The following is a 27,161-nucleotide window of genomic DNA, read 5'->3' as shown; positions in this document are numbered from 1 at the left end:
AGTTAATGGCCAAGCTGAAGGCCCACTTATTAACTGCATTTGATTGTTGAACTGTTTTCACTGTTTGCTTTGTTTAAAATATAGAAAGGTGTACATCGGCAGCATTTATACTCCATGGTTCAAGTCACCACACACATGCAGGGATGCAGGCAAAGAGAGATGTTGGTATCCTGACCTGACAATGAGAGGATTTTGTTGCCTCGACAGTAATCAGGAAGCCGGTGAGCGTCTCTCCAACAGCTACTTTCAAATTCATATTTTCCTGCCACCCTTCTTCAGCAGTTTTTAGTGAATAACAACAAATAACAAGAATACTGGATGGATTCGACCTGGATTTGAAACAGACGAGTAATAACTGTGACCTAGAATGTCATTATTGCACCCTACTCACTAACCTTTTTAAAAATAAACATTTTCTACCATTCAGCTGTCAATAGAGTGTCAGCAAATTGCACCATGCCTATAAAAATATATATACAGTTGTCACTCGCCACATTGCGGTTGGAATTTTGTGGCTTCACTTTATCACGGGTTTTCAAACATATTTTAATTAATAAATCTGTGCTGTTTCGTGGTTGAATATGGCCTATTAGTAAAAAAAGCATAAAAATGGCTAAATGAATAAATAAGCCATTAAGAAAATATTCAAATAGTGATATGTAGTAGTCTACAGTAGTTACTAGCAATCATTAATCTTACCATAATGTTCGGTGAAACATGCAAGCTCCAGAATTGATCACTGCAACAACAGGCTTTTATTGGTAGGTAAGGCCCTGAGGTCTGCAGACAAACTGCTACTGTCTGTCCCCTGCTCTAGACTTACTACTAGAGGGGACACAGGCTTTCCTGTGGCTGGGCCTAAACTCTGGAACAGCCTCACCCTGCACATCAGAGAAGCACAAACACTTGAGCACTTTAAAAAAACTGCTGAAAACCTACCTCTTTTCACTGGCATTCAACAAAAACTGAACAGGTACACTGATTTTGTTTTGTATATATTTAGCTAAACTTGCTGTCTATATGTTGTTATTGTCTATATAGCCTGTGCAGCACTTTGGTCAACCTTGGTTGTTTTAAAAAGTTCTATAAAATAAAGTTTGACTTGGCTATTGCAGGTTTGAATTATCTCACAACAGGCACAACAATAATAATCATAATAATAACACTGATTACTGCTGCGGCTGCAACCCACGTCAAGCTAAAATTCACGTCTGAACCCCCGAGGGCACCTCCTGTCCTCCACACATCCAGAACACATTTACTGCAAAACACACGGGCACGAGTTTTATTTATGTTTTAAATGTATTATTTTCTCTGATTATGTATTCTATATTGGGTAATAAAAGTACAAGTGGAAAGGTGACTATAAGCAATTTCCGTTGTGGGTCAATAAAGTCTGTCTAAAAGAAGTGTTTTACATGTCTAGAGGCCATAATAATGTGAAAAACCATATTAGAAGGTCGGAAACAGTTTTTTCTTTGCTGTGACGATTCTCTTGCTCTTTGATTTATAAATAAGGAATCCTACTTAGTGGAAATTCACTCTTCATGGCCGGGTGTGGAACCAATGAACCATGATAAACGAGGGATTACTGTAATATATAATGTCACATAATATTGTGTTCTGTTTTTGTTTGTATTTGGATTTAAAGTCAACCAACATGGTCGATGCAAAAAGACTTAAATGCAAAAGTGCACACATTACTACATATACATGTAATATACAGCATTTTGCTCGCAAGTTGCATGTAATAATGACTAACTTTGTAGTTGCTCTTAGTAGATGCTTCTGATAGGCATGATGTTTAATCAAATTTTACACCTGACTATCGCACACTATCTACTGTGCAGCTTTTTTTCCCCAGGAAAGTGCACTTAAGTTACTGACATTCATCAAAGACTTCACTTGATATCTCATTTCAGGTTTCTTTAATTGGGAGATGGGATTCTTACCGCCACTCTGAAACCACATTGTGGTGTTAAAAGTGAAGTGAAGAGGTCATCCTAGAATCCTGCATTCATTATTCATCAACATCTATCTAAAGTCCAGTTAAGAGGTTTACATAAACTCATCATGACCCCTAAATGGTTTATTTGAATGGTTCTTTTTTAATTGTTTCAGTTATTTTTTAAAAATGAGATTTGGGTGCTCACTTTCAAATTAATTTAGTATTGTCTCTAATTTACACAGGGTCAGATTTAAATATACATACTGTCTCGTAAATTGATTGGCTGCAAAGTGTCTCTTTTGCACCATAAAATGGTTTGTTTTACAGCACTCATTATTACACAGAACAATATGAGAACTGTAATTGGTAAATGCGCTTTCACTTGTGTAATGCTTTTTTACCTTCAAGATACTTTGACATGAGCAATGAGCTAAATTGCCCCCTAGCGTTTCGTAGTTTAAATTAACTCTCCCAATTCTGCCCAGGTCCATTGTCCAGCCAGAATTATACTCTTGGTGGCTACACAAATGGTCTATTCAAGATGAAACGTACTCAGGGACATTTAAATAAATATTATGTATATGTGTGAACCTGTATGTATAATTTTATCATATTATGCACTCAATTTTTGTTTTGAATTATTATGGAAGGTGAATGTTGTATAATCCTTCCTCCCTGGTAAAAGAACAGTTCAAATACATTTTTAAGGGCCCAAAATGAATGACATTTATTCCCACGGTGCGCGTATGTACCAGAACTGTATCTTAGAAAGAAGGTCCATTGTGGGAAAAGCTGTAGGAAGAGGGTAAAATTGGCTTTTTAAACATTTTTATTAATCGTAAATTTCCATTATTGACCTGAAAAAAGCCAAGCCAAGCCTTCTCACAATGATTACCCCTCCTCAGTACGCATGCACAGACACACACACATCAAAAAACACCATGTGGAAGACAATTATTAATCATTCTCCTATCGGCTCCTCGCATCTATGCATTATTTGCTGTTTAATCACAAAATAATACGAAGGGAGGGCATGGGTGCTTGGGTGGTGGGTGTTTCAGGTTACCATGGTGAACAAATTGAAAAGGTCAGCCTTAGTTTATCTTATCAGTGATAGGGAATGGTTACTAATTACAGATAGGTACTACCAGCACTCGTTCCACTGGGCCCTGCCTTAAAGCACTATCAGCAATCCACACCGGTGAGATATTAAAATAATTTATTCAGTCATTCACGCACACACATATACATACACATGCATATATACACACCTCAGTAAGGCCAGGCTGTACTGCCCCAAAAGACAACAGGCAGACAGCCAGGGCCCGGCCAGGCCTGTGTATTATTATAGATGTCAACAGCTGGTCAGATACTGAGGCTCCTGTTATTTAATCTACTCAATGGAGAGTTATTCTTAAACTGGAGGAATATGTTCAAATTCTGTGGTGACACATAGCTAAAACTCATGAAGTAATTCTGTAAGATTGTTTCCAAACAGGGTCAAATGTTAGACCAAACCTGCAACTGCTGCTCAGTATACAGCCATTGTTTGTATTTGCAAGCCGTAATTACTTTATTAGTTGGCCAGCAGATTAGACCTCCTCTGTAAATTAAGCATCTTCATAAAAAAAAATAGAAAGATATGATTGCTCAGGTGATGCAATAAACCTTAATAATTTTAGGCTTTTGTAGAAGTTTGTACCATACCATCTTGTAAGAAACCAGTGATTGTTCATAAGTAAGCATGTCCCAATCCGATCATGTGATTGGAAATCGGGCTCGATCACGTGGTTTCAGAGTTGATTGGAATCGGACGTTATCTCCCAATCAGGACTTGGATATATATGTATATTTATTCTCATTACTTTTGATCAGATCTATAGTTTGTTAGAGTTTGTTATAGTGTTTGTTTTTATATTACATTATTTTTATTTAATATTTACTGTCGCACTAAAGTCCAAATAATGTATTTTATTTATTATTTGATTGTTCAAGCTAACTTACAATGCTCCGTTCAAGTGTAAATGCTATAATAAGGTGAATAAAATAAAAAATAAGGGACATCCTGGACCTGTTTCTTCGCTCTTCTTCTTCTTTTTTTATGTATTTTGGACGGATCGGATTGGGACTCGTTATCGGCCGATACTCAAAATCAGATGACTCGGACTCGGTGGCAAAAAAACCTGATCGACACATCCCTATTCATACAGTAACTCAACAAGCAATGCCACATCGTTTGAAGAAAAACACGGTCATCTTATTGAATTCAAGACATCGAAGAGCCATTTGTCACCTATCATTACTGTTTTTTGTGCAAATGAAGAAGGCAGTATTTCTCTGTGTGTGCCTGCCTGTAGTGTGTGAGTGATCTTGTCTTTGCACCCTTCCATTTATCATCTTTGACATTTGGCTGTACTCCCCTTTATCTAACCATCATCTGAGGAAACCACATTTTCCCCATCAAAAATCTTGTGACTTTTAGCATTATGAAGCGGTTGAGCGAGAGGGGGCCGCTGATACTTCCTTTGACGAGGCGGAGAGATGCATGGATGTAAGTGAGCGCATCTTTACTAAGCTCTGCTCCCTCTCTGTGTTTTTTTTCTTTGTCCATTTGTTAAAGTAATCCTTCATGGCTACACTTTCATTGTTGTGTGTGTATGTGTGTGTTTTTGATCTGTAGAGTAATTATGGATGTGTTCTGCTTACAAAATCAGACACACACACACACACACACACACACACACACACATACATAAACTTAACGTGGATGTTATCAGGACAGCAAGGGCTCCAGTGATGCCCTGCCTCTTGAAAATACCTCCTTTCTTTGCTGCTGCCAGCCATGCATTGGGTTATATTTAACCAGCTATCTCCTTTACATCCCCTCTTCATGCTCCACAGGGCTATCGCACCAACACTGCTGCCATCTCACTTATTTTTATTTTTATTTTAAGCTTTGGACAGGAGGCAGAGATAACGGATGCAAAGCCAAGTTGTGAGTGGTACCCCCCCAACTCTCTCTGCTTTATCCTCTACTAAAGGACTACGGTACTCCCCTCGATCTTTTAATGTCTTTTTTATTTTTATTTGTGCTTTGCTTGTCTCAGCCTTTGTTTATCACTCATGAGAACCATCCACTCGTGCTCATTTAGTCATGTAACATGACCACAATAATTGTAAAATTGAAATAACTAGGCAACTATGGGTGATTTGCATGCGTACTCACAAAAAAAATCACAAAAATGACACCAAGACTGACTAAACAAAAAGGAAAATTACTAAACTATCCAATAAGATAAGCTGGGACGGACCAACAAGGCACTCCGGAGGACAGGGCAAGTGAGGACAGCAGTAGCAAAACACAGGTAAGAACGACTGACTGCCGGATTAACCAGGAATGGTTGGACCGTCAAGGAGCAGTTCTGGTACGAAGAAGTACGATCCTGCCTCCTCCAGCTGCAGCCGCTGTGTTTATGAATGCCACTGATTGTCAAACACCTGCAGGTGTGCCTCGTTGTTCCGTCCCACACCGGAAGTCGGTCGATGTGGAGAGGAAACACAAACAACAGCAAGTAGAAGGAACTAAATACAAAATAGAGGACAGGAACAGAAAATATGGAATGTTACAGTTGTTAAAGAGTTATGGTATTTTCCTTCATATACTGCTGCAGGAGATGATAACAACAAAAAAAAGACAATTTACTGAAGTGTATATTTCAGCTTTAATTGAAGAGTTTTAATAAAAAAAACATGGCAACAAAATTTATGACAACATACAGTGGTGTGAAAAAGTGTGGGGGGGGTTGCACGTTTGTCACACCTAAATGTTTCGGTTCATCAAAAACATTTCATTATCAATGACAACACAATTGAATACAAAAACCAGTTTTTAAATAAAACTTTTTTTGATTAAGGGAGAAAAAAAATCCAAACCTCCATGGCCTTATGTGGAAAAAGAAACCTAATAACTGGTTGGGCCACCTGTAGCAGCAACAACTGTGATCAAGTGTTTGCGATAACTTGCAATGATTCTCTTACAGCGCTGTGGAGGAATTTTGGCCCACTCATCTTTGCAGAATTGTTGTATTTCAGCCACATTGGAGGGTTTTCCAGCACGAAACGTCTTTTTCAGGTCATGCCACAGCATCTCAATAGGATTCAGGTCAGGACTTTGACTAGGCCACTCCAAAGTCTTCATTTTGTTTTTCTTCAGCCATTCAGAGGTGGTCTTGCTGGTGTGTTTTGGATTATTGTCCTGCTCCAGAACCAAAGTTCGTTTCAGCTTGGGGTAATGAACAGATGGCTGGACATTCTCCAAGATATTTTGGTAGACAGAAGAATTTATTGTTCCTTCTATCACAAAAAGTCTTTCAGGTCCTGAAGCAGCAAAACAGCCACGAAACCATCACACTACCACCACCATATTTTACTGTTGGTATTACGTTCTTTTTCTGAAATGCGCCGTTACTTTTATGCCAGATGTAATGGGACACACACCTTCCAAAACCTCCAACTTTTGTCTCGTCAGACCACAAAGTATTTTCCCAAAGGTCTTGGCGATCATCAAGATGTTTTCTGCCCAAATTGAGACAGGCCTTAATGTTCTTTTTGTTCAGCAGCGGTTTTTGTCTTGGAACTCTGCCATGCAGGCCGTTTTTACCTTGTGTCTTTCTTGTGGCGGAGTCATGAACACTGACCTTAACTGAGGCAAGTGAGGCCTGCAGTTGTTTGGATGTTGTTGTGGGTTCTTTTGTGACCTCTTGGATGAGTCGTCACTGCGCTCTTGTGGTCATTTTGGTTGTTGGCTGCCTTGAGGGCGCCAACATTTGAACGTGCAAATATCATAGTCTGTCTCTTCCCGCTTTGGGTACGTGCGCACATTCCTTATATTTGTTGCCAGCTAATAATAGCGATGTGGCAAAGTTTAGCTACTAGCATTAGCTATTATTGAATGGATAGCCTCTCATAACCACACAATGACTCCAAATTGTTGTTGCTTCTTTGAGGCTTCTTTTGTGTATGTGCGTGCACTACAGACATGTATACGAATACCAGACAGCGGTGAGAGACAGCCATGAATGGCAGTTATCTGTGCCGAAAGCAGTTTTGCAGTTAAATTTGGAATTGTGAATTGTCAATCTGTTCTTTTAACATATGCTGGCCGGTGGTGTTAGAGCGATTTGCATAAAGTCCCTTTAAAAAGTATAAAAATGCATTATCCTCATACCCACCACACCAGATATTACACTTTCCATTTATGTTTTTGTCTGTTTTTGTGGGAGCTGTCATTTCCGAATTGTTTAGTCTTTGGTAGCAACAGAAACATGTTAATGTGTGTTTGATCTGCTTGCATTGCTTTGGAGTTGACATGAGGTTTCAGGGTTGACATTCTGATAAAGCAGTCACGAAGGCCACAGTACTTAGGAGGATGAGAGGGTTACTTTGTATAACAACCATGCAAAGAATCGACGAACTGAATAAAAAAAAAAGAATTAAAAGAGGTAAAGAGGAGAATAAGTGGGCATGATAAAAACTGTTGTAAATCAAATTTATTTTCAGAAGCTACAAATTTTCAGTAGATGGCTAACTTAAAAGAAATAGTAACTAATATTAGATGTGTTGAGCTATTTGCATTGTCTTGTCCTTGTTATTTATTTGCAAACAACAGCAAGTTTATAAACAGTGCAAATAAATAGAATTTACAATGAGGGTTGAATAATTTTGAGTACAACTGTATGCTGACTGGGAGTAACACTATTCAACCTTACAGGAGTTTTGTTTTTGACAAAGTGTGTTATTTTAGTATTCTGTAACGTGCTGAGGGTTCTCCTGAACTGTTCAATTCAGACTCAGTAGGCTGGTGTTTCACTGCAGGTCCCCCAAATTCCCGGTTTATTTATTTTTTTAAATGTTTCAAGTAATCAAATTTCTTTTCTTTTTTTTTAAACAATCCTAATGCGCACACGCTATACAAGTGTCAACATTGTATTGTGACAACACGGAAATAACAACAATAACAATAAATAATTCAAATATAAACATACCATTTAGTGTGTGTTTTCTATTTTGTGTTGTTGCATGTGTGTGTATGTCATAAAGCATAGTTTCTTGATGTTGTCAGGGTATATCCAGTGTAACTTTATTAACAGTGCAGTCACAATCAATAGAAAAGTTTCATCAATTAATTCATACATACATACCAAGCGTAACTATCCACAGTTCTTAGATATCGCGGGTGTGTTTGCAGCATTATTGGCAAGTCCAACCTGCTGTTATGAAAATACTCATTATCTTACTCAAGGTCAAGTCTCTTTTGTATTGAGAGAGTGGGAGAATGGCAGATAGCAAGAAAAGGGGCGCTGAATAAAATAAATTTTGTATCTTACTTTAGATTTGAGTGATGGTGATACATTAGTAAGAAACTTTGACCATTCTCCATAGGTATTCCATGCATATTACCATATTGACTTGTCTAATGTATCTTGACACAATTTTGTGCTTGTGTTTAGGTTAAAATGCACCCTCCAATCGAAGTCATACAATGAACGTTTTGCGCATTTATAAAAATTTATCTTGCATCTTTGCATTGGCCTTGTTGGATTTTTCTGGTGAGGACTGGGTGCATAACTGTAGATAGGAATGAATTCAATAAGTCATAGACTCAACCCCTCCTCCAGCCCTGGATCTTAGGATGGTGGGAAAGTTCAAATCTGCTGCTATTTTCTATCTTTTATCAGCGGGGCTTATCATCTGGCTTTCTCGTCTGCATGCCTGGCTTCAATAGTCCAGGGTCTCAGCTCAGACTGCATGGTAACTGCTCTTTATCTCTCTTACTCAAAACTCCACCCCTCTTTTCATTCTCTTTTTGCAATTTTAAACACGACCTGTTGTATTGTTCTCCTCAACGTTTATCACCACTGCTGCATAATAAATACAATGGTAACGGTTGATGTTGGCATGCAGATCTTTGGTCACAAAATTGATCATTGTATTGCATCGTATACAGTATATTGATTGGATTGTAGGCTCATCTGCCACAATGAAAAGGTTCTTTTCAGAACCTACAAAGATAACAATGCTCTGTTTTGATTTACACCGTTGGAGTGGTATTCAATTAAATATTTTTATCAGTTAATTTCACTGTAATGCATCTACTTTCATGCTGTTGAGAGGTTAACATAGGTCTTCCTGTATTTAAATGTTTGGTGGTTAGTTAATTAAGTAGTACAGCATATACGGTAAACAATTGTCATGTAATTGAGGACGGTCGCAGGGCAAATAATTGTGGTGTAAAACATGGTAAAGGTGCAGGGCCAAGAATTTTTCATTTTCTTTTGTTACGGTCTACTTATAGTCGACTACTACCGCACTACATTTTTTAATCATTTGTGTAATAATATAATGTGCATTTCTTTGTAAATATTGTTTTTTTTGAGAATGCAAATTGTGTATATGGCCACTCTGTGTCAGTAACGTTACGTTGACGTGACAGTCTTATTTATTTTTAAGACGTCATATTGCCCCCAATTCAGTATATTTTCACATGGAAATGGCTTCAAATCACTGTAGTCTGTGCAATATGACCCTCGAAGTACTGTAACCGCACTGTCGCTGGTACGCCTGTGAATACTCTCATTCACTGGTACCCCTTTCAGGAGAATCACCCGTTGCATTTGCTTGCTTGTTGCTCCTCACAACACTCACTTGCAGCACTCTGTGTGTGCACTCGCTAGCGCCCCGCCTCCCCCCACTGGGACAAAGAGACTGAATGACTGACAGGAGGGTTCACTCACTCTGTTCATTCCGCCGTAGAATCAACGCGCCCAGATGTTGAGACAGATGAATCCTCTTGTCATCCAGTCTGTTTGGTAGCGACAGAGGAGGAAAACAAACATGCATGCACATGTCAATACATAAAGGCCGGCAAAATTATTGAGTCAGTTTTTATTTATTGTGTGATTAATTAGTTTATTGATTATCGTGACAAACACTGAAACAGAATACCAGAGGTAGGCCTGTCACGATAATCGATAAATCGATTAATCGAATGTTTAAAAAAAAAACCAAACCCAAAACGGGTCGATAATTACGATAAATTGACATGTGCATTTATGCGTGTATTTCATCTGCTCGTCTCTCTGTGCCACACAGGCTGGATGACAAGAGGGTTCACTCTGCATCTGTCTTTGTGCAATGGTTCTTTCGTGGAATGAATAGCAGTGAGCTTTGTGAGGCAGCATATGCTAACATTAAGAAGGCGCACAAGCGATTGGTTTTTGAGGTGAATGGCACAGCCGATATCTAAAATGTGGGAAGTAGGTGCCTCGGGCAGCGGAGCGTTCGTCCTGACAGTAACGCTTACTGAGGCGTTTGGTCGGCAAACATGAACAAAACGTTGCAAAATGGTGTGCTCTCACAACCAGTGTTGCTGGCGACATTGTAAAAACATACGTACAGGCAACTTTTGTGTCAAGCTGTCTCACACAGCTGCACCATACCCTATACTTGAGTACCATCTAGTGGTTCAAATGTGTAGTACACCTCTCATGACAATTATTGAAAAAATGGTCTAAAAAATTGTTTTCACTAAAATCGATTATCGGCGATAATGTGCAGCACAATTTTCAACAAACAAAATTTGTTATCGTGACAGGCCTAACCAGAGGAAAGATTTGATCCAATGCATCGGCAAGGATCTATAGTATAGGTAAATGTGAATGAGACGCCTAAGTGGGCCCCATACAGAAAATTTAAAGGATACGGGGGTAGCTAGTTTGATGTCATTCACTTTTCTAGATTTTATTTTTATTTTGTTTTAAACACACTAAAACCACTCCGGTGGTAAGTTATTAATATGTAATATTCAATATTCAAACTAAGGATGCTCCGATTAGTATTGTCCCATTTTCGTAAAAAAAAATCATGTGACCGGCATACGCCGATAAATGCCTTTCAACGGCGATTACAAAAGCCGGTCACTTGTAGCTAGCGATCCATGCGTGCAGTGTAGTGTCTTGCCCTAACTTACGTCTTGGGCAGCGTGCTCCTCCCACTTTTCTTCACAATCATGTCTGCTGTGTAGAACTTGACTACCAACACATGCCACAAAAATGATCTTGCCGGGGTAGCAGGTTAAAAAGCTTCAATACAGCATTTGAAGAACAAACACTTGACCGAGTATGGTGAGTTTTCGAGGCTCACGGCGTGATCATCAGTCAAACAGCAGCTAAAGCAGCCATGTGGACACTCCCCAGAATGTGCGTAACAGAAGGCTAAGCTAATAACCCGAAAAATAACCCGAAAAAGTCATCGGATGAGATAACCAACCTTTTTCAGCGGTGGAAGACACCGGGTTTGCCGAGTGCGCTCTCAGTTACCTGGAAGTCCTGCTAGAGCTCCACCAATGTACTCCCACATCCATAGTCCCCTTAAAGAAGGCATCTCATCCTCTGTAAGTTTCACCAGTGATATGTGTTCTCTTGAAAAAGTAAGACAAATATGTTTGTGTAAATTAAGGTGATTTTATGGTTCCTTTTTCATATCATATGGCCAATAGCACTTATCATAAATACATTGAAAAATGTATAATTAATCCATGTGATCGGTATCGGCCGATTTCCATCCTGGATGATCTTAAACTTTTTCAATGTGGCCCTAATCTTCCTCCGTAATGCTTAATTTTAAGTAGTGCAAGTCTTCTTTTTAAATTTTCAAAATCGCGTTGCTTGTCCTATGTCAAACATGACACTGTATGGATTTAGATCATCGTCAACATGAGCGTATCCTTTATCCTCAGCGCCGAGAAATGTCGAGAGACCAGAGGTGACTTTGCAGCAGTCACGAATCTGTTCAAATTTTTGTCAGAGATGCTGAAATATGATATGCACTATTTTAAACATGTTACCAACAGGATGTGATTTATGTGTAAGCTTGTCACACCATACTTTCCTTAAGACTGTTTTCACAGAACCGGAGAGAATTGAGTGATGGTTTCAATGGTGGTTTTGCACAGTATGTTCAGATGATTTCTTTAAAGCTGCCAAACAAATGTTTGTGCTTTCTGACAGTGTAACTTTGATGAATGAATGTTTTGAATTTCATATGCCATGCTTACTTTCTGTACAAAAATACAGTATAAATGTTAAAAAGTCTTTTGTTCTATGCATTGTAATCTATGGATAGTTTACTGGTACCGTGGCATCCATCCATCCATGCTAGAGACGGATAAATATCCACGCGTACCTATCAGTCTATCCACCTATCGGGGAAGAAAATATTCACATCACATCTTTCCATCTATGACCTTTTCATTTGTGATAAATGATTGCTTCAATGACAAAGGGACGTGTGGATGTCTGAATCCCAAAATACAAACACTATCCACATGCAAGCCAGCAACACGCCAGTAGATTCAAGGAGCATGCACCTTTTCTCTGCAGCTTTGCATGTTAAATGCTGAATTAAACTCTGATGCTATTGAGCGGGAGTGGTATATTTCGTTCTCTTTATTTTTAAACCGTCCTGTTCAGCAGCTCAGTCATGTAGTATAAGTGAACTGTACGCTTTGCTTTACAACATGTGCGTGTGGTATATACTCCTGTTCCAGTTGCATTGCAAATTTATTGTTAAAACCACCGAACAGAGCATGGGATGACAGACAAAGAAGAAAGAGAGAAAAGACAGCGTTCGGTCACATCATCGACTGTGATTGGAGTCAGACGAGGGGCCATTGGGGATGGGTTAGGGGAAGAGAAGGGACCAAGATGTGACCACAGATGGTGAGAGCATCCACTTCATCGCTTATTCCTGTAGTGCTGAATGGGTCAGATAATCAGCGGGTGCAGGAATACCAAGGGTGTAGTTGTGAAAACTACCTGAAGAACCTTGGGACTTGATATGGAGTCTAGTTTGACAACCTGGGGATGGACAGGGAGCGAGAGTAGCGGGCTAGACGTACCAGCAGACACAGCAATAACTGTAGCAAAAGCATATTTCTTTATGGTTACGATTACCTACAATTACTGTCATTACTATAATAATAATGCTTGCTAGTGTGTGATAAAATGTGTTACATTTGTCGCTAGTTCCCCCTGGGGGAGACTAGTGAGGCTGCAACACACAACCCCCCCAGACGACTCTTCTCAGGTGTGACTGCGTGTGTAGGAATCTAAGTGTCGATGGCGTAATTTAAAAACTGGGGGAGCATCCCCGGGTCATCCCGCAGTTATTTGACAGCAGGACTAAGCCAGATGTCTCCCCTAGATCCCTCATGTCTATTGCGGAGTTAAAGGGGGTGGGGTAATTGAGGTGGGAGTGCGAGGGGGAGAGGAGGCTTGGTTGGCTACTGGTGGCCTTACCCAACTGGCAGTTCTTCATCGCTGTCCCTTATAATCCTATTGAGTGATGTGTGTACACGTGCGTCTGTTTATATTTATAAAAACAGAAAGTGGGGCAGTGGGACGAGAGCCTAGCCGGTTGTTGTTGGATGCGGCGGGGTCACGTAAACCAACGCTCATGAGGGTCAGATGAGTCCTTATAGTCCATTTCATCTGTAAATAGCAAGACATAAAGAATAAATAACTGTGCTGGGCTCACGCCCACAGCACAAACACATCCGACTCTAGCTTTAGCAGCAGCCTGTTAGCGTTACTATTTGGGTTCACTCACGTTGTAACTAAACAAATGGCGTGTTGCTGACTACTGTTACAGCATGTAACAAACTAAATAGTGAATATTTGATATGATTTACCTTCATTCTACTTGTTTACTACTTCCTCCATTTTGCCACATACTGTATACTCAAGCAACGAGCTCAACTATTGTACTGGTGCAGTACAATAGCAGTTGGACCCACTGTGACTGTTCATTTTTTTATAATCTTGCTTTAGTTTCTTCAGCGTTTCACCACTGTGTTTGGGCGTGTATCCTACACTTAAATCCACCAGCTTGTCGGCTATTCTTCCACAGATTCTGTTATTTTGAGTCTCTGTCTCAAAATCCCGCTCAATATATTCCTCTGTAAATACGTTCAAAAGAGTCTGTCCACTTCTTGTAGTTCGCATATCGACATGAAGCTTGTAAAAATTAATATGAATAAGTTGGCAACTGCACACTGGTTTAAGCATTGGCGGTTGAGTAGAAACACTACAAGTGTGTTCAACCAATCACCGTTTGTCAGCACAGCTGACCTTTTAATAGTTTATAATAGGAACTTTGCAGAAAGTACCTGGTGGCTAAGATGAACTTTTTTACCCGGATAGATTTGAGTGGAAACACAGGGTATTTTGAACTAACAGGGTAAATAGGAAAGTTCCTTGTAAAAATCCTGTGGTGGAAAAGGGGCTAATGTCAGTGTCCATCTTAGTAAGACCCTCGGTTACATCGTGCTTGTCTTTGTTTTATACACAACACAATAAATAAATAGCATTACATTACACAAATATAATAACAAATACTGTATTTAGTGTATTGGATTGCATGGCGCCTGCACGGTGGTCTAGTGGTTAGCATGTTGGCCACACAGTCACAGTCAGGAGATCGGGAAGAAGTGGGTTTGCATGTTCTTCCCGTGCGTGCGTGCGTTTTCTCTGGGTTTCCTCCCACATTCCAAAAAATTGTATGAATGTGAGTGTGAAGGATTGTTCTATCTATATGTGCCCTGCGATTGGCTGGCGACCAGTCCAGGGTGTACCCCGCCTATCGCCCGAAGTCAGCTGGGATAGGCTGCAGCATACCCCCGTGACCCAAATGAGGAGAAGCGGCATAGAAAATGGATGCAGAGCCAGGCCCGAACCAGTCTACGGCTCGTTATATTGACATGCCCAAGTTGCTTGCATTTTGTGCTGCACCACTTGTCCCAAACATTTTCCCTCCTTGTCAGAAGAACTGAGGTTAGAACAGGGGTCACCAACACAGTGCCCGCGGGCAGAAGGTAGCCCCCCACGACCACATGAGGTGCCCGCAAGCCTGCTTTTCATTCAGGCTTTCAGTTAATAATGTGAGAACACTAGAAAGAAAAGTATTCTGAAACATAAAATGTGAGTTGTGGATACCAGCATTTTGTGAATGTTTTGGTAAAACAAGCATATTTGCTTTGTTTGGGTTGAAATAAGGTATGAAAATCATTTCTACAAAAATGAGTAGCTCGTGGCCATTTTCATTTTCTAAAAGTAGCTCTCGCAGGAAAAAACGTTGGTGACCCCTGGGTTAGAACGTACGGAATGACTCTTTGTTGATGACGGTCATTTGTGCATTTTATCCACCACATCAGTGTAAGTGTGTTCAGTACTAGTGGAGCCGCAGCTCTAACATGGCAGGACTGCTATCAGGCTTGAAGCAACAGTGTTCCAACATGGAAAACAGCAGCAAGGAGATTTATTTCAGTAGGTTCAGGGGCAGTGGGTAGTCCTCACGAGAGGCACCAGGCTATCAGATAGGCTTGCTGTGAAGAGGCTGCTGATCCTCTTCTCCATGCCTAGTTTTTCTCTCCTTGGGGCATGAAGGATATACTCCACTCCTGGACCGTTCATCATGTCTGGTGTTGAGGCAATGCATGAAGGGAATCTGTATCGCTATTATCTCACTACCTGCCCTCCTCTTACCCCGGAAGAAAATAACTCCTCAGAGGAGGAGGCGGCAAAACTAATTGTTACTCTGCATGGTGTCAAGTCTCACTCATTCTGTTTCGATTACACCCCATCCACTGGCCAGCTTTATCACAGTCTATCTCCCCCTCATGGTGTCTCTCCCAAGGTTCCGCCAGTGTCCCACTTTGCCGTCTCACCAGGACCTTTATCAGGGAGACGGCTGTGCTCATTAAGGAGTTAATTTTCTCCCTCCTATCTCTTATTAGTACAGTCAACCTAAAGCACTGTGAATTCTTTAAATTTCCTTCCATGTTATCAAAAAAGGAAGAGGCAGAAAAAAAGATGAGAATGGGGGGGTATTTAATCGTTTAAGTAGTCTTCCTGGGGAACTAGATTTCTTTTTTCCTCTTCCCAGCAATGCAAAGAAATCTCTCTGAAAGTCGGCCCCATCTCAGTAATTTCGTTTTTAAAGCGTGAGGATGGAGGGAAGAGGGGGAGGGATGTATTGAAGGGTTCAGGGGCTGTTGGGAGAAGCAGGGGTAGTAGTGATGGCAGGAGAGGGAGGGGAGACAGAGAGAGAGAGAGAGAGAGAGAGAGAGAGAGAGAGAGGGAAAAAAATGACTTGATGAAATTCCACTATCAGCTCTGAACCAATATGCAAAATATCTTGCTGGAAATCAAATAGCTATTATGTTTTCATTTCCACGTCGGCGTATTTGCTTAATGAAGAGGAGACAGATCAGACCGGCAGAGAGAGTCTGCAGGAGCCGATAACCGCCAACGGCTCCCAGCTATCCGCACAGAGTGACGCTCCCAGTCACTTCGCTTTTTCACTGAAAAATAAGAGGAGGAAGGGATGGAGGTGAAGGAGAGAGGTAGAGATGAAGAGAACAGGAGGTGATGGGAAAAGGAATGGGGAGAAACCAGGACAGATATTAAAGGGGGCCAGGAAAGAAGGAAAAAAGCAGATGAAAAATAGAAAAAATAAACAGAAATGAGGAAGAAGGTATGTTAGAAAGGAGAAATAGGAGTGGAACCTGGCAGAATGGTCGCCATTAGGGCTGGGCATCGAGTCTCCAGCATCGATGGGAACCGGAACTAACATTGCAATTCTCCCGGGATTGTTCAAATGTTTTTATTCCGATTTCTGGTTTCAGTGCCCACTTTGCCGACCAGAAGAAATAGCCGTGAACACCAACTAAGAAGAAGCCGGCGAACACTAGTGAAGAAGAAGCGGCTAAAAAGTTTGGCTTAACTTCATAAAAAAAAAGAGAGGCCGGCTCAGTGCAACATTTGCAACACAATGTCATACAAAGGAAGGGTGCACGACCAACATGATAAATCTTCACACATTCATAATATAGAAATAACAGAGTACCTCCTCTTTGACTTCCCCCTCGCAGTCAGAATCAGGGAAGTCAAACAATAAATGACGTCTGTGTCATGGCAGTGTAACAGAGGGTTCAGGATGCCCGCTGATGTGGAAGTTTGGTGTAAATAAAGGACGGCAGTAGGCCTGTCGCGTTAACACATTTTGCTGGGCGATAATTGTCTTAAAAATGATTGTGGATAATCAATATTATTGACAACATTTTTTGAGACCATTTTTTAATTAATTGTATGGCATATTAATGAGTACATCAAAAACAAAAAAACTTTTCAATTGTAACTGGGATGTCAAGAGCTTTTAAATAATTTAAACATAATAAACAACAAACAATTCTATGAAAATAAAATGGGCTCTCTTTTAGCAGGAATTGCACTTAAAAGTCATAGTCATAACCAAAAACAATAAAACATTTGACCCCGTCTCTGTTAAGAAAGAAAAAACACTCCATTAAAAACCACACACACACAGTTATGTAGTGTATTGTTAAACTAATGTAGGGGGTCATAGTTGAACTGGACAACATATCCGTGGTGGCGGAGTAAAATGCAATATTTCTGTAGCCCTTCAAGATGGCAGTGGTATTTGGCTTAGAAACCATCGCTTTTGTGCCTTCATTCATATTAGCATTTGCTTGCTAACTTGCTGCTAGCACTCTGTGTAGCCACTCATTAGTAGCCCCGCCTCCACGTACTGGGTCAAAGAGGCTGAATGGGTGAGAGGAGGATTCACTCTCTCTGTTCATTCCACTATAGCACTAATGCGCACAGACACATGCCGAGTGAACCCTTTTGTGCCAGCCTGTGTGGTACATAGACGAGGAAAACAAACACGCATACATGCACATGTCAATTTATCGAGGCTGGCAAAATTATCAATTTTTTTTTTTTTAATAGTTTGGTTAATCGATTTATTGATTAGCGTGACAGATCTAGACGGGAGCTACGGCTAGTCAAATTCATTTGCATCGTCTCTGTTAGCAAAAATCAAGTGACCTTCTCAACCCACACAACACTCTTACGGCTTTCAAAGTAAGAGCACTTTGGGCTACATCCTGTTTACTTGTGCTAACAAAATAAGGGTGTCCTAAAAAAGAGCTTACACCAACATTGAGGCAGCGAACAAAATATACTACTTTTCAAAAGTAAACGTCTTTTGTGAAAGTGTACTCCTGTAAAAAGAAACTTCATAACATTTACATTCAAGTTGAATAGTTTGATCTTCATATACTAGTTGAAAATAGCCTTGTAAGAAATTCATAATAAATCTGCTAAAAATTTAGGGTCATTAAAAAATTCATGAAGGAGTTCTGATATTTCATCCAAGAAATAACTGATTAGCGCCCTAATTTAAATCATGTAAACTTTTATGACCCTGCACGGATTCCCCTATGATTTTTTTGAAGTTGTGGTGGTGGGCTGCATGGAAGGGGGGGGCTGCCACTGTTGTCTTGTGCCACTCCCAGCTGCCACTGCCAGCTGCAATTTTTTAAATTTATTATGACAAATAATTTTTATGACTTATTTCTTTTCAACTTTTTTCAACAACCATCAAAACATGAGCCGAGAACTTCTGTTGGCAAAGTTGGTGAGAGCACGTAAACTGAGAGTCTAAAATGTCAAGCCCCTTTTGTAACCTGACCTATTGAGTCCAGTAGTACTATGTGACTAGTACAAAAGTACAAAATGTTGTACTACTTGACACAAACCTAAATTTTATTTGATTCCTGTTTTACAGTAATACTAATACTTGGGAAACGAATGCTTCAATAATATATTTTTTTGTTCAAAAAATAAATACTTTTGTTATAGAAATCTGTCCTGTATAAATAGTATAAATTTATAATACAGGGTTATGGTCGTGAATACAACTAGCAGCACTATTAAAGCTATTTTCACAAAAAGAAAGGAGAGGTGATCTATTTGTGTTTTATGTGACTGCCAACATTTCAATTGTACTTTATTTACAAAGCACATCTCCATTTAGTGTACTCAATTGTCATTAAATATGTCATTAAAAATATGTTATGTTTGAATAGAACACTTATAAAAATACAAAGAGGTGAAGCAAATATTCTTTGGTGAACTACTCAACATCAGCTGGTGAGCTACTGCTAGCATGTGAGCTACCTGTTGGAGAACTCTGTGATAGCGTCACTATCTTAAAGCTGGACACGCTACATGTTTATGTTGTTTATGTTGTTGCTTAATTTATTGGTATTAATGTTTCTTATGTTCTTATTCATTTTCTTGTTTTCTTTCTTTTTTGGGAGAATGAACAGAGACACTAAGTTAGCATGTATAAACGTGATAGCCTCTTGTAGCTTTCCCGTGGGACAAAAAAGAGTTGGCTAGCTGCCACCAGAGAGGCAGTGAGAGCCAGGCAAAATGTGTAAACAATGATGCCAGAAAGTGGAATGAGATTGAAACGTGAGTGATCACACACACTGACATAGAGAGGCTTAGCCTGTGACAAGCTGTCGTCAATTGACTCCACATTTTACAGACTATTTTTCATTCTTACGAAAATAAGGGACAAAGTGAATGTCAACACAAGACAGGTTGCGTACTTTTTTCTGGTCACACATACACAAGTGCCAACAGGGCAGACAGGCGATTCCAGTGCATGTTTATCAAAATAAAACGCAGTGAAACATTTTTATGATAACATAAAAACATGATAACATATGATTTAAATTGTTTTCAAACTAACTGTGGTCAATATCCGCATAAATGATCATCTATATAAATATCTATATAGCTTATATATCCATTCTTACAATATATTACTTAACATTGTTTTCAAGTTTTAAAAAAAGAAACATTTTTTTAAGGTGTGGCGGCTTTTATTTTGTTACGGCGGTGCGCTACGATCAATTATTGTAGCGGAAACCCTGCCCTGCCTCTTAAAAGCACAGGGCTGGAGAATCGTTAGGAACTAAAATCAAAATAAGGATTTGGAACTGGAATCATTCAAATTCAAATGCTGCCCAACCCTCGTCGTCATTAAAATGTGAGTGCAGCAGAGGTAAAGTGTCCTTGAATTCTTGTGAACTTTAGGACATTTTAGGTTCTTCATGTTTTTGATTTGTAAAATTTCGTTTTAGAATTTAAAGTTTTAGAGTTTCTGTGCATGTCAGTCTTATCTATTATCAACTGGTTGAATTGCATTTTATTTTGTAACTATTGTGCAGGCTTTCAACTTCATCCACTTGACCCAAGCATTGCAACTCATTATTAATACTGCTTAATGTACATGTACTTTCCAAGGACTAGACTACTTTAATTGTCAACATGCTGTCTGTGAGGGTTGCGGTAGTTGTGAAGGAACACCCTCGACAGTGAATGCATGCATTTTACACCTACTTTATAATAACTCGCAGTGCTAACAGCTTCACAGAATTGAAATGTTAACTTTTTCTCTACCTGTTATCTGAAATAAACATCAAGTCAGACAATTTTGAGAATAGAATCACTCATCCCTGACAGTATTTTGAGCAACCCACAGTTGCAGTATGAACTATTTTTGAAGACCCGCCTCCATTGAACAGTCAGGGGCGGGGTTTTTGACATCAACATTTTCTCACCATTTTAAAAATCGAGGTGCTTTAAGATTACACTAATTGCGAGTGGGCCGCACGGTGGTCTAGTGGTTAGCATGTTGGCCACACAGTCACAGTCTGGAGATCGGGAAGACCTGGGTTCGATTCTTCCTTGGGTGTTTCTGTGTACATGTTGTCCCTGTGTGTGGGTTTTCTACGGGTACTCCGGTTTCCTCCCACATTCCAGAAAGGTGCATGTTAGGTTCATTTGACTCTAAATTGTCCATAGGTATGAATGTGAGTGTGAATGGTTGTTTGTCTACATGTGACCAGTCCAGGTATAGTGTATCCCTGTCAGTTACAGCTCCAGCTCCCTGCGACCCTAATGAGGAGAAGCGGTATAGAAAATGGATGGATGGATAGATGCGAGTGCTCATTAGGTCTAAATATTTGAGCAATTTGTCATCCCTGGTGTAACCAATGGGTAGTTGTCAGCAGCTGAAAACCTTAAGGTTGGTGAGACAAAGATTATTGAAGCCTAATCGATTGATCAAGGGGGTGGTGGAGGGAGTACATGGTACCTGCAAAGCTATTGTAAGAGCCAGTGATGCTTGAGGGAGCTGTTCCAAGGGCAAAGTTGAGAGTATTTTCTCAGGTAATTCTCTTTACTCTGATCAATAAGTGGGTCCTCTCCCGCGCATAGTTCACTGTCACCTGTGTCACACTCCCAACCCCTTCTGTTTTTGTTTAAATACTCTTTCCTAATGGTTCCTTTCTAAGTCTATAATTGTCTCACACAAGTACACCCCCACCCTCCTTTTCATGCTTTCAGGTCTGATGTGTTTTTTTTTTCGTGCACGCGTTGGGTTATTAACGTAAGAGCGGCGAGGCTTGCGTGTGTTTAATCAGGCTTGTTGAGCATACAGGTTTGATGTGTGTTGTCTCAGTGTTTAATCAGCGAGCTGCTTGCTTCAGGTTTGATGTGGATGGAGAGTTAATAAAGCAGTATCTGCGGTGCCTTCATCAGCTGCAGCACTTTGTTCTGCCTCTCTTCGGGCCTCTTTAAGACAGACAGTGACAGTCCCCGTGCGGCAGCTCAAGTATTCTCTTCTACAAAATCTCTGTTTCATCCTGGTGCTGCTCCGTGTATCAAGGACTATCTTTCATGGCCGCTCTTTAATCCTGTTTTTAATTTTAAACTTGACATACCTTCACACCATGTTTGTGTGTGTGTACCCTTCCCTCAAACACCCTACTCAGTAGCAAATTCTCACAGAAAATAAAACTCAAATGCAGAGGCAGACTATGAATTCTACAACAGCATATATCATTAGTGTGTCCACAATCATTTCAATGTAACTGTTCTGCTTTATTTTGAAGGTTTCAACCCATTAAATGAATACCGACATAAGGGCACTCTTCTGCATGTGACGTAATCCCTGAGATGCTGGTGTCTTTACACACCACGAGTGTATATGTGTGTGTGTGTATATATATATATATATATATATATATATATATATATATATATATATATATATATATATATACACAGTAGTTATTGTTATTTCATATTATTTATTCATTCATTTATTAGTCCAGTAAGACTTGATAAGAGAGCTATTAATCTACGTTCTTACAGGTCTATTTTTCTAATACAGAAGAGACAGTATTTTTTCATTATTTCTCATACCTAGAAGTATCCTTCAATATCCTTGTGGAAGACATTCCTTTTTGTGTTGAATCTGAACAGAAGCTTTTTTTCAATAGTAAACCACATCGATATACTTCAAGCAGTCATTTGTTGTTTCACCGTGTTTACCCTTGGTACAAGGGGTGCAACGCTACAGAACATCCACCGTTCGATACTTTGGTGTCACGGTTCGATGTTTTTACAATACAAAAAACATACATTTTCATGCCTGGTTTGTCTTGTACTTTGATTTCTGTGAACTCAAAAGTACAGTTTAAATGTAAGTCAATCTTGTGCAGCTATACCTGCCGCATTTTCCGCTGTGTGCATACATAGAAGTTCGGGCCATATAAAACGAAAACAAAACCTTGTTAAAATAAAAATGAAATTCGTTTCAATTCGTTTCAACATGGCAATAAAGATCAATTCACATAATTCATCAATAGTTCATAGATTCAGTCGTATTTTGGTCAAACTAGGTAGCGTTCATTAATTCCGCAGTTCATGTACACACCCAGTATGCTATAAAATATTACAATTATTAAAAAAACAAACTATCGAAATGACAATACAGCTGAAGTTAAAGCAAGACATTAAAAAAAACACAAGCGACAATATTATTCCATTCATCATAAAATAATAGCAATAATAACAAGGAAGTGTAGAAAAACACATTTCCGTAATGGAGTTCAGGGTGCGCACAGCGCAGTTGATTTTTTAGTTTTATTATTTTTTTTTTTTAGGTTTTTGCGTGGAACGAGCTGCTACAGATACCGTGAGGACTTTTATTGTGTGTATATGCATATTACCTCTGAGTTGTTTTAGCTGTCTGCTGCTTTGATGTCAGCTGACTGATGTCATGTGACATCTACATCTGGGTTACAGTATCATTGGATTCATAGTGCTGTTGAATTGAGACCACTGTATCGAGCGCTTCAATACAGATACATGTGTTGTTGCACCCCGACTTGGTAGCTCCCTGTAGTTTTGCATCAATTAGATATTTAGAGTTTTCATTCTACAGCATTCCCGTTAATGTTTTATTTATTTATTTTTTTTTATTATAGTTTATAAATTAGGAAGATTAAGGCTCGTAATGAACAGTGGCAGTAGACATTACTTCACAATGTAGAAAGTTGAGTGGTGCTGTTTGATAAGTTCAGCCTATTGATGACATACGTACCGTTTTTTTTAATTCTTTCTATCTTGTGTCGCTCGATTAAACTTTCCTGCTGGATATATCATGGCATAATAATGAATACAGCTTTAATATTTCTCCCACAACTCTTTCTACCAACTCTCCAAGACACGAGGAAGAGAAGAAGATATTTCTCCTTGGATAAAAGAGGGGAGCTGAAACTTTTTCCATACTATTGAATGTCCGAAAGCAGTGATGTAGTGATTGATTCATTAAACCACAGCTATAATGAGAAAAGAAATCAGAATTCCAACTTATATTTGAAACACAAAATGTAATTGGATTTTTTTTTATAGCAAAGTCCCTTTGTACAATTATGATTAAAGCAAAATTAATTGTATGAAAATGTCCTCCTAGATACTCAAAATTAGATGAAACAACGCTTGGACAACATGGACCTAATGCTAAAAATATTGTGCATGGGATCGATCGATTATTTTTTTTTCTCTCTGTGCAATCTTTTTCTCTTATGAAGGTCCAAATCTAGCTATGTTAATTTTATCTGAAATTAGAGTGAACCATGCAGGCGTGGAAGTTGAAATTAGCCTGAAGATGTTTCATTTACAAAGACAGAAACACTTTGTCAGGCAGCGATTGTTTCCAAGCATTATCTCTGCCTGCTTTTAATTGCTTTGGAAGTGAAATTAACAGAATTAGAAAAATTGCCTCTCCCTTTTTCTACAAGCTTCTTTATTCGCAGTCATTGTTGTGTGCTTTGTATAGATTATAGACGCCTTTGTTCCAGCATTGTAAATATATATGCCCCAAGTCACGGCTTTAGCTCCGAAACAATCCCTCTATTAGTTTGACACAACCAAATTAGAATTAATTTACAACCTGCATCGGTTGAGGCAAAGGGGCGGGGAGAACATGTGAGGAACTGTAATCACGGTTTTGCCTCTGAATTGAAAAGGTAAAACGTTTTCCCTCCCTTTCTAGTACATTTCATCGTGGTTTTCTCTCTTGACAAGCACCATCCTTTTCAACATTTCTCTCTAGCTCTCAAATCCTCTTAAAAGAAATGATTACCTTGACTCAGTCATTTAAACATCTCCATCATCACCTCACAGGGGATCAAAACAGGGACTGCTCTCTTTCGCCAACAAACCAGCAAATACAGAACCATAACTGAGTCTTACCGCAAACAAGAAAAGGTTCCGAGCTCTCAATGTACTATTTTAAGGAAGATATATTAATCTTAAAGAGGGGGCATTAATAATGAAGTCATTTTTTTCTCGTTTTGTGGATATAATCTTCAAACGGGCAAAAATAGATCAAAAGTACTGTATAATTACTATGGTCAGCAGGGATTGTGAAATTGTAATTGATACAGATCAGCCCTTCACTAATCACTCTTTTAGCTTCAATTTTTAGGTATACTGCAATTTGGCTTTATGTCCCCTTTGGCTTCTGCCATTAATCTTATGGATTAGATTGTTAAATGGGTCCATGATTTGAAGCCATTTTGAAAAACTGGCTCAGTGTGCATGTATCTTTCTCTTTTAAGTTCAAGTGTTTTCCTTGTCTTTTCTTTTGTGAATAGATCATTTAAAAAAAAAACCAACAAGCACAAGTCATTCAGAGACTTACAACTTAATATAATTAAATATAACAATAGTTTTTTTTTTTTTTTTTTTAGAGAATTGAATGTTTCAACTCTATGGTGATGTGGTCATTCATGTAATAACACTAAGTTTTAAAAATGATGGGGGGCGTGAGTGGCAAGGCTACTAATCATAACATTTCTTCAAGGTTGGCAGGTCTTAGTGTCCGTATTCATGCTTGAACGATGCTGGTGCTAGCAACTCTTACAGTGGTTTGTACAAATAAATAAATAAATATTATCAGGTTCTCAAATTTCAAATCGGGGGTGTATAGAAAAAATGATTGGGGGAGGGGACGGCATGACCGAGAATAATGGAGAACCACTGCTGTATTGTATTAAATACGTTACAGTATCTCTGTTTAACTGTCAGTGTGCTCAAAGACCAACGAGCCATTTTAATTCAACCTGCCTCTTGTTTTTTGGATTTGAAATGATTACATAAATGCTGAACTAAGTAAATCTAATAATCGTCACTGTAACTGCAAACGTGTGATGTTCTCACGCGGCAGGAACGTGAAAGAGCACCTTTGTTTTGCAGCAGTACAGATTACCTTCAAATGTGCCCAGAAGTCGTGCCACTACTCGCTGACTGCACGGTACCGGTGTATATACGTGTATCTACAGTTTGTTTCATCCTCCATCTTCGTCTTCCAGGTTCCCTCGGAGAGCTTGACAGCAACGATGACAGCACTTTTGACGACCTCAGCGTCTCGGGGGAGGAGGCAGAGGCCTCAGACCCAGATGATTCAGCAGATGGTGAAAGCAGCAGTCCACCGCCATACACGCCGCTGTACAATGACGGTGAGAGCCTCAGCACAGGCGGAAAAGTCTGATTCTACTCATTTATAAATAAGTTAACAAACAAAATGAATTAATTGTGATTCACAGCGTGGACACTGCATTCAAATATTGTTTGCAGAACACAGAGCAACAATTTTATTTGAATCCGGTTCAGACTTTTTAATGGTACACTCAAACCTCAGTTTTCGAACTCCCCAATGTTCATATATTCTGGTTTTAATCATATTTTTTCTGTAAAAGTTTGGCTTGGCTTTTGTGCACTGTCTCTGTTTTCATACAATATTGCACTTAACGAGGCTGTTTGTATTATAGTGCATCGTCCCCCAAAATCTAAGTCTAAAGTCTAAAGTCTAAAGTCTAAAGTAAAATGCGCAAATCCAATTCAAGTCTCAATTCAAGACAAGACAGGTTGAGTAAGGTCGCAAGTCATAGGCTTGGAATTTTTGAGTCCTTACAAGTCATAAGCACCATTTAGTGTTTACCAAATTAAAATGCCATTTTAACATAACAATCTATTAAACTTGACAAATCCAATGAATGCATTTTCAATGTTTTTATTTTTTTTTAATAAAATAAGATCAGTGTAACAAGCTTTAGACACAGGAAAAAGAGTGCATTCTGGATTTAGTCAGTGCAAACCACTAAAACAACAAATTAACTTCTGAAGACATTCATGATACATTCATTTTACATAATTAATGTGTGTGTGTTAGGGATGTAACTCTTCAATTCAATTCGAATCTAGATGCACAGGTTACGATACGTTTGAAAACGATGTATTGTTAAAACAGACTGATTCGATACGATTCAATGCAGTGTACAAATGATACAATTCGATTCAATTCTACAGTTAATGTTTGTTGATGTAAATAATAATCTTACATTATAAAATAAAGATGTCAAATATATGAAAGTGTAAGTGTTTTACAGTATTTTTAAATGCGTAAAAGAGCACATCATATCCCCATTTTATCCCCAAAGTTTTTTTTGCTGATGTGTTGAAAATCTTTAGCGCCAGCAAGCGCACCTGCTACTTCTTACATCCGTTCTCATCTTCAGTCAAGGCAAGCTATGGAGCATGCGCGACAATTCTTTCGTCAGCAGCCCAGGCTCTTGCGTTGTTTATAAGACGCTCTGTCAATCGGTTGCTTCTCTCGCAATACCCGGTCCATGTCTCCACAATCGATTCATCTAAAGACTTATGGCTGATTCTTAACTATACAGGAGGCTGCTATCGGTGCAGCCGAATCGTTCGCTCGTCAAACTGGATATCCAGTCGCATGGGTTTATCGTTCACAACACGTGCGTGCGTGCGCATGTGCATGTGTATGTGAATAACTTTCTACAACTCTCCAGCAGTTTGCCGCTCACAGAAATGTAGGCCACACCCTTGTTTGTTTT

The 27,161-nt window shown here is 39.2% G+C and overlaps 1 protein-coding gene across 2 annotated transcripts in view; it reads left to right on the top strand.

Annotated features, from left to right (window-relative positions):
- The window catches only part of zfpm1 (zinc finger protein, FOG family member 1), a 112,945-nt gene that overhangs the window by 28,102 nt on the left and 57,682 nt on the right, over positions 1-27,161 (top strand). The window contains exon 2 of one of the 2 annotated variants that reach the window (XM_054775366.1): positions 25,614-25,760. The exons of the other annotated variant lie outside the window; for it this stretch is intronic. Within the exon in view, the coding sequence (XP_054631341.1) occupies positions 25,614-25,760 (147 nt within the window). The remainder of the gene's footprint in view (positions 1-25,613; positions 25,761-27,161) is intronic. 2 annotated transcript variants of the gene reach the window in all.

The sequence above is a fragment of the Dunckerocampus dactyliophorus genome, chromosome 5 (assembly GCF_027744805.1).
Source record: "Dunckerocampus dactyliophorus isolate RoL2022-P2 chromosome 5, RoL_Ddac_1.1, whole genome shotgun sequence".
NCBI classification, from domain to species: Eukaryota; Metazoa; Chordata; class Actinopteri; order Syngnathiformes; family Syngnathidae; genus Dunckerocampus; species Dunckerocampus dactyliophorus.
The sequence above is the reverse complement of the archived record's forward strand: the minus strand, read 5'-3'. Positions and strand labels throughout refer to the sequence as shown.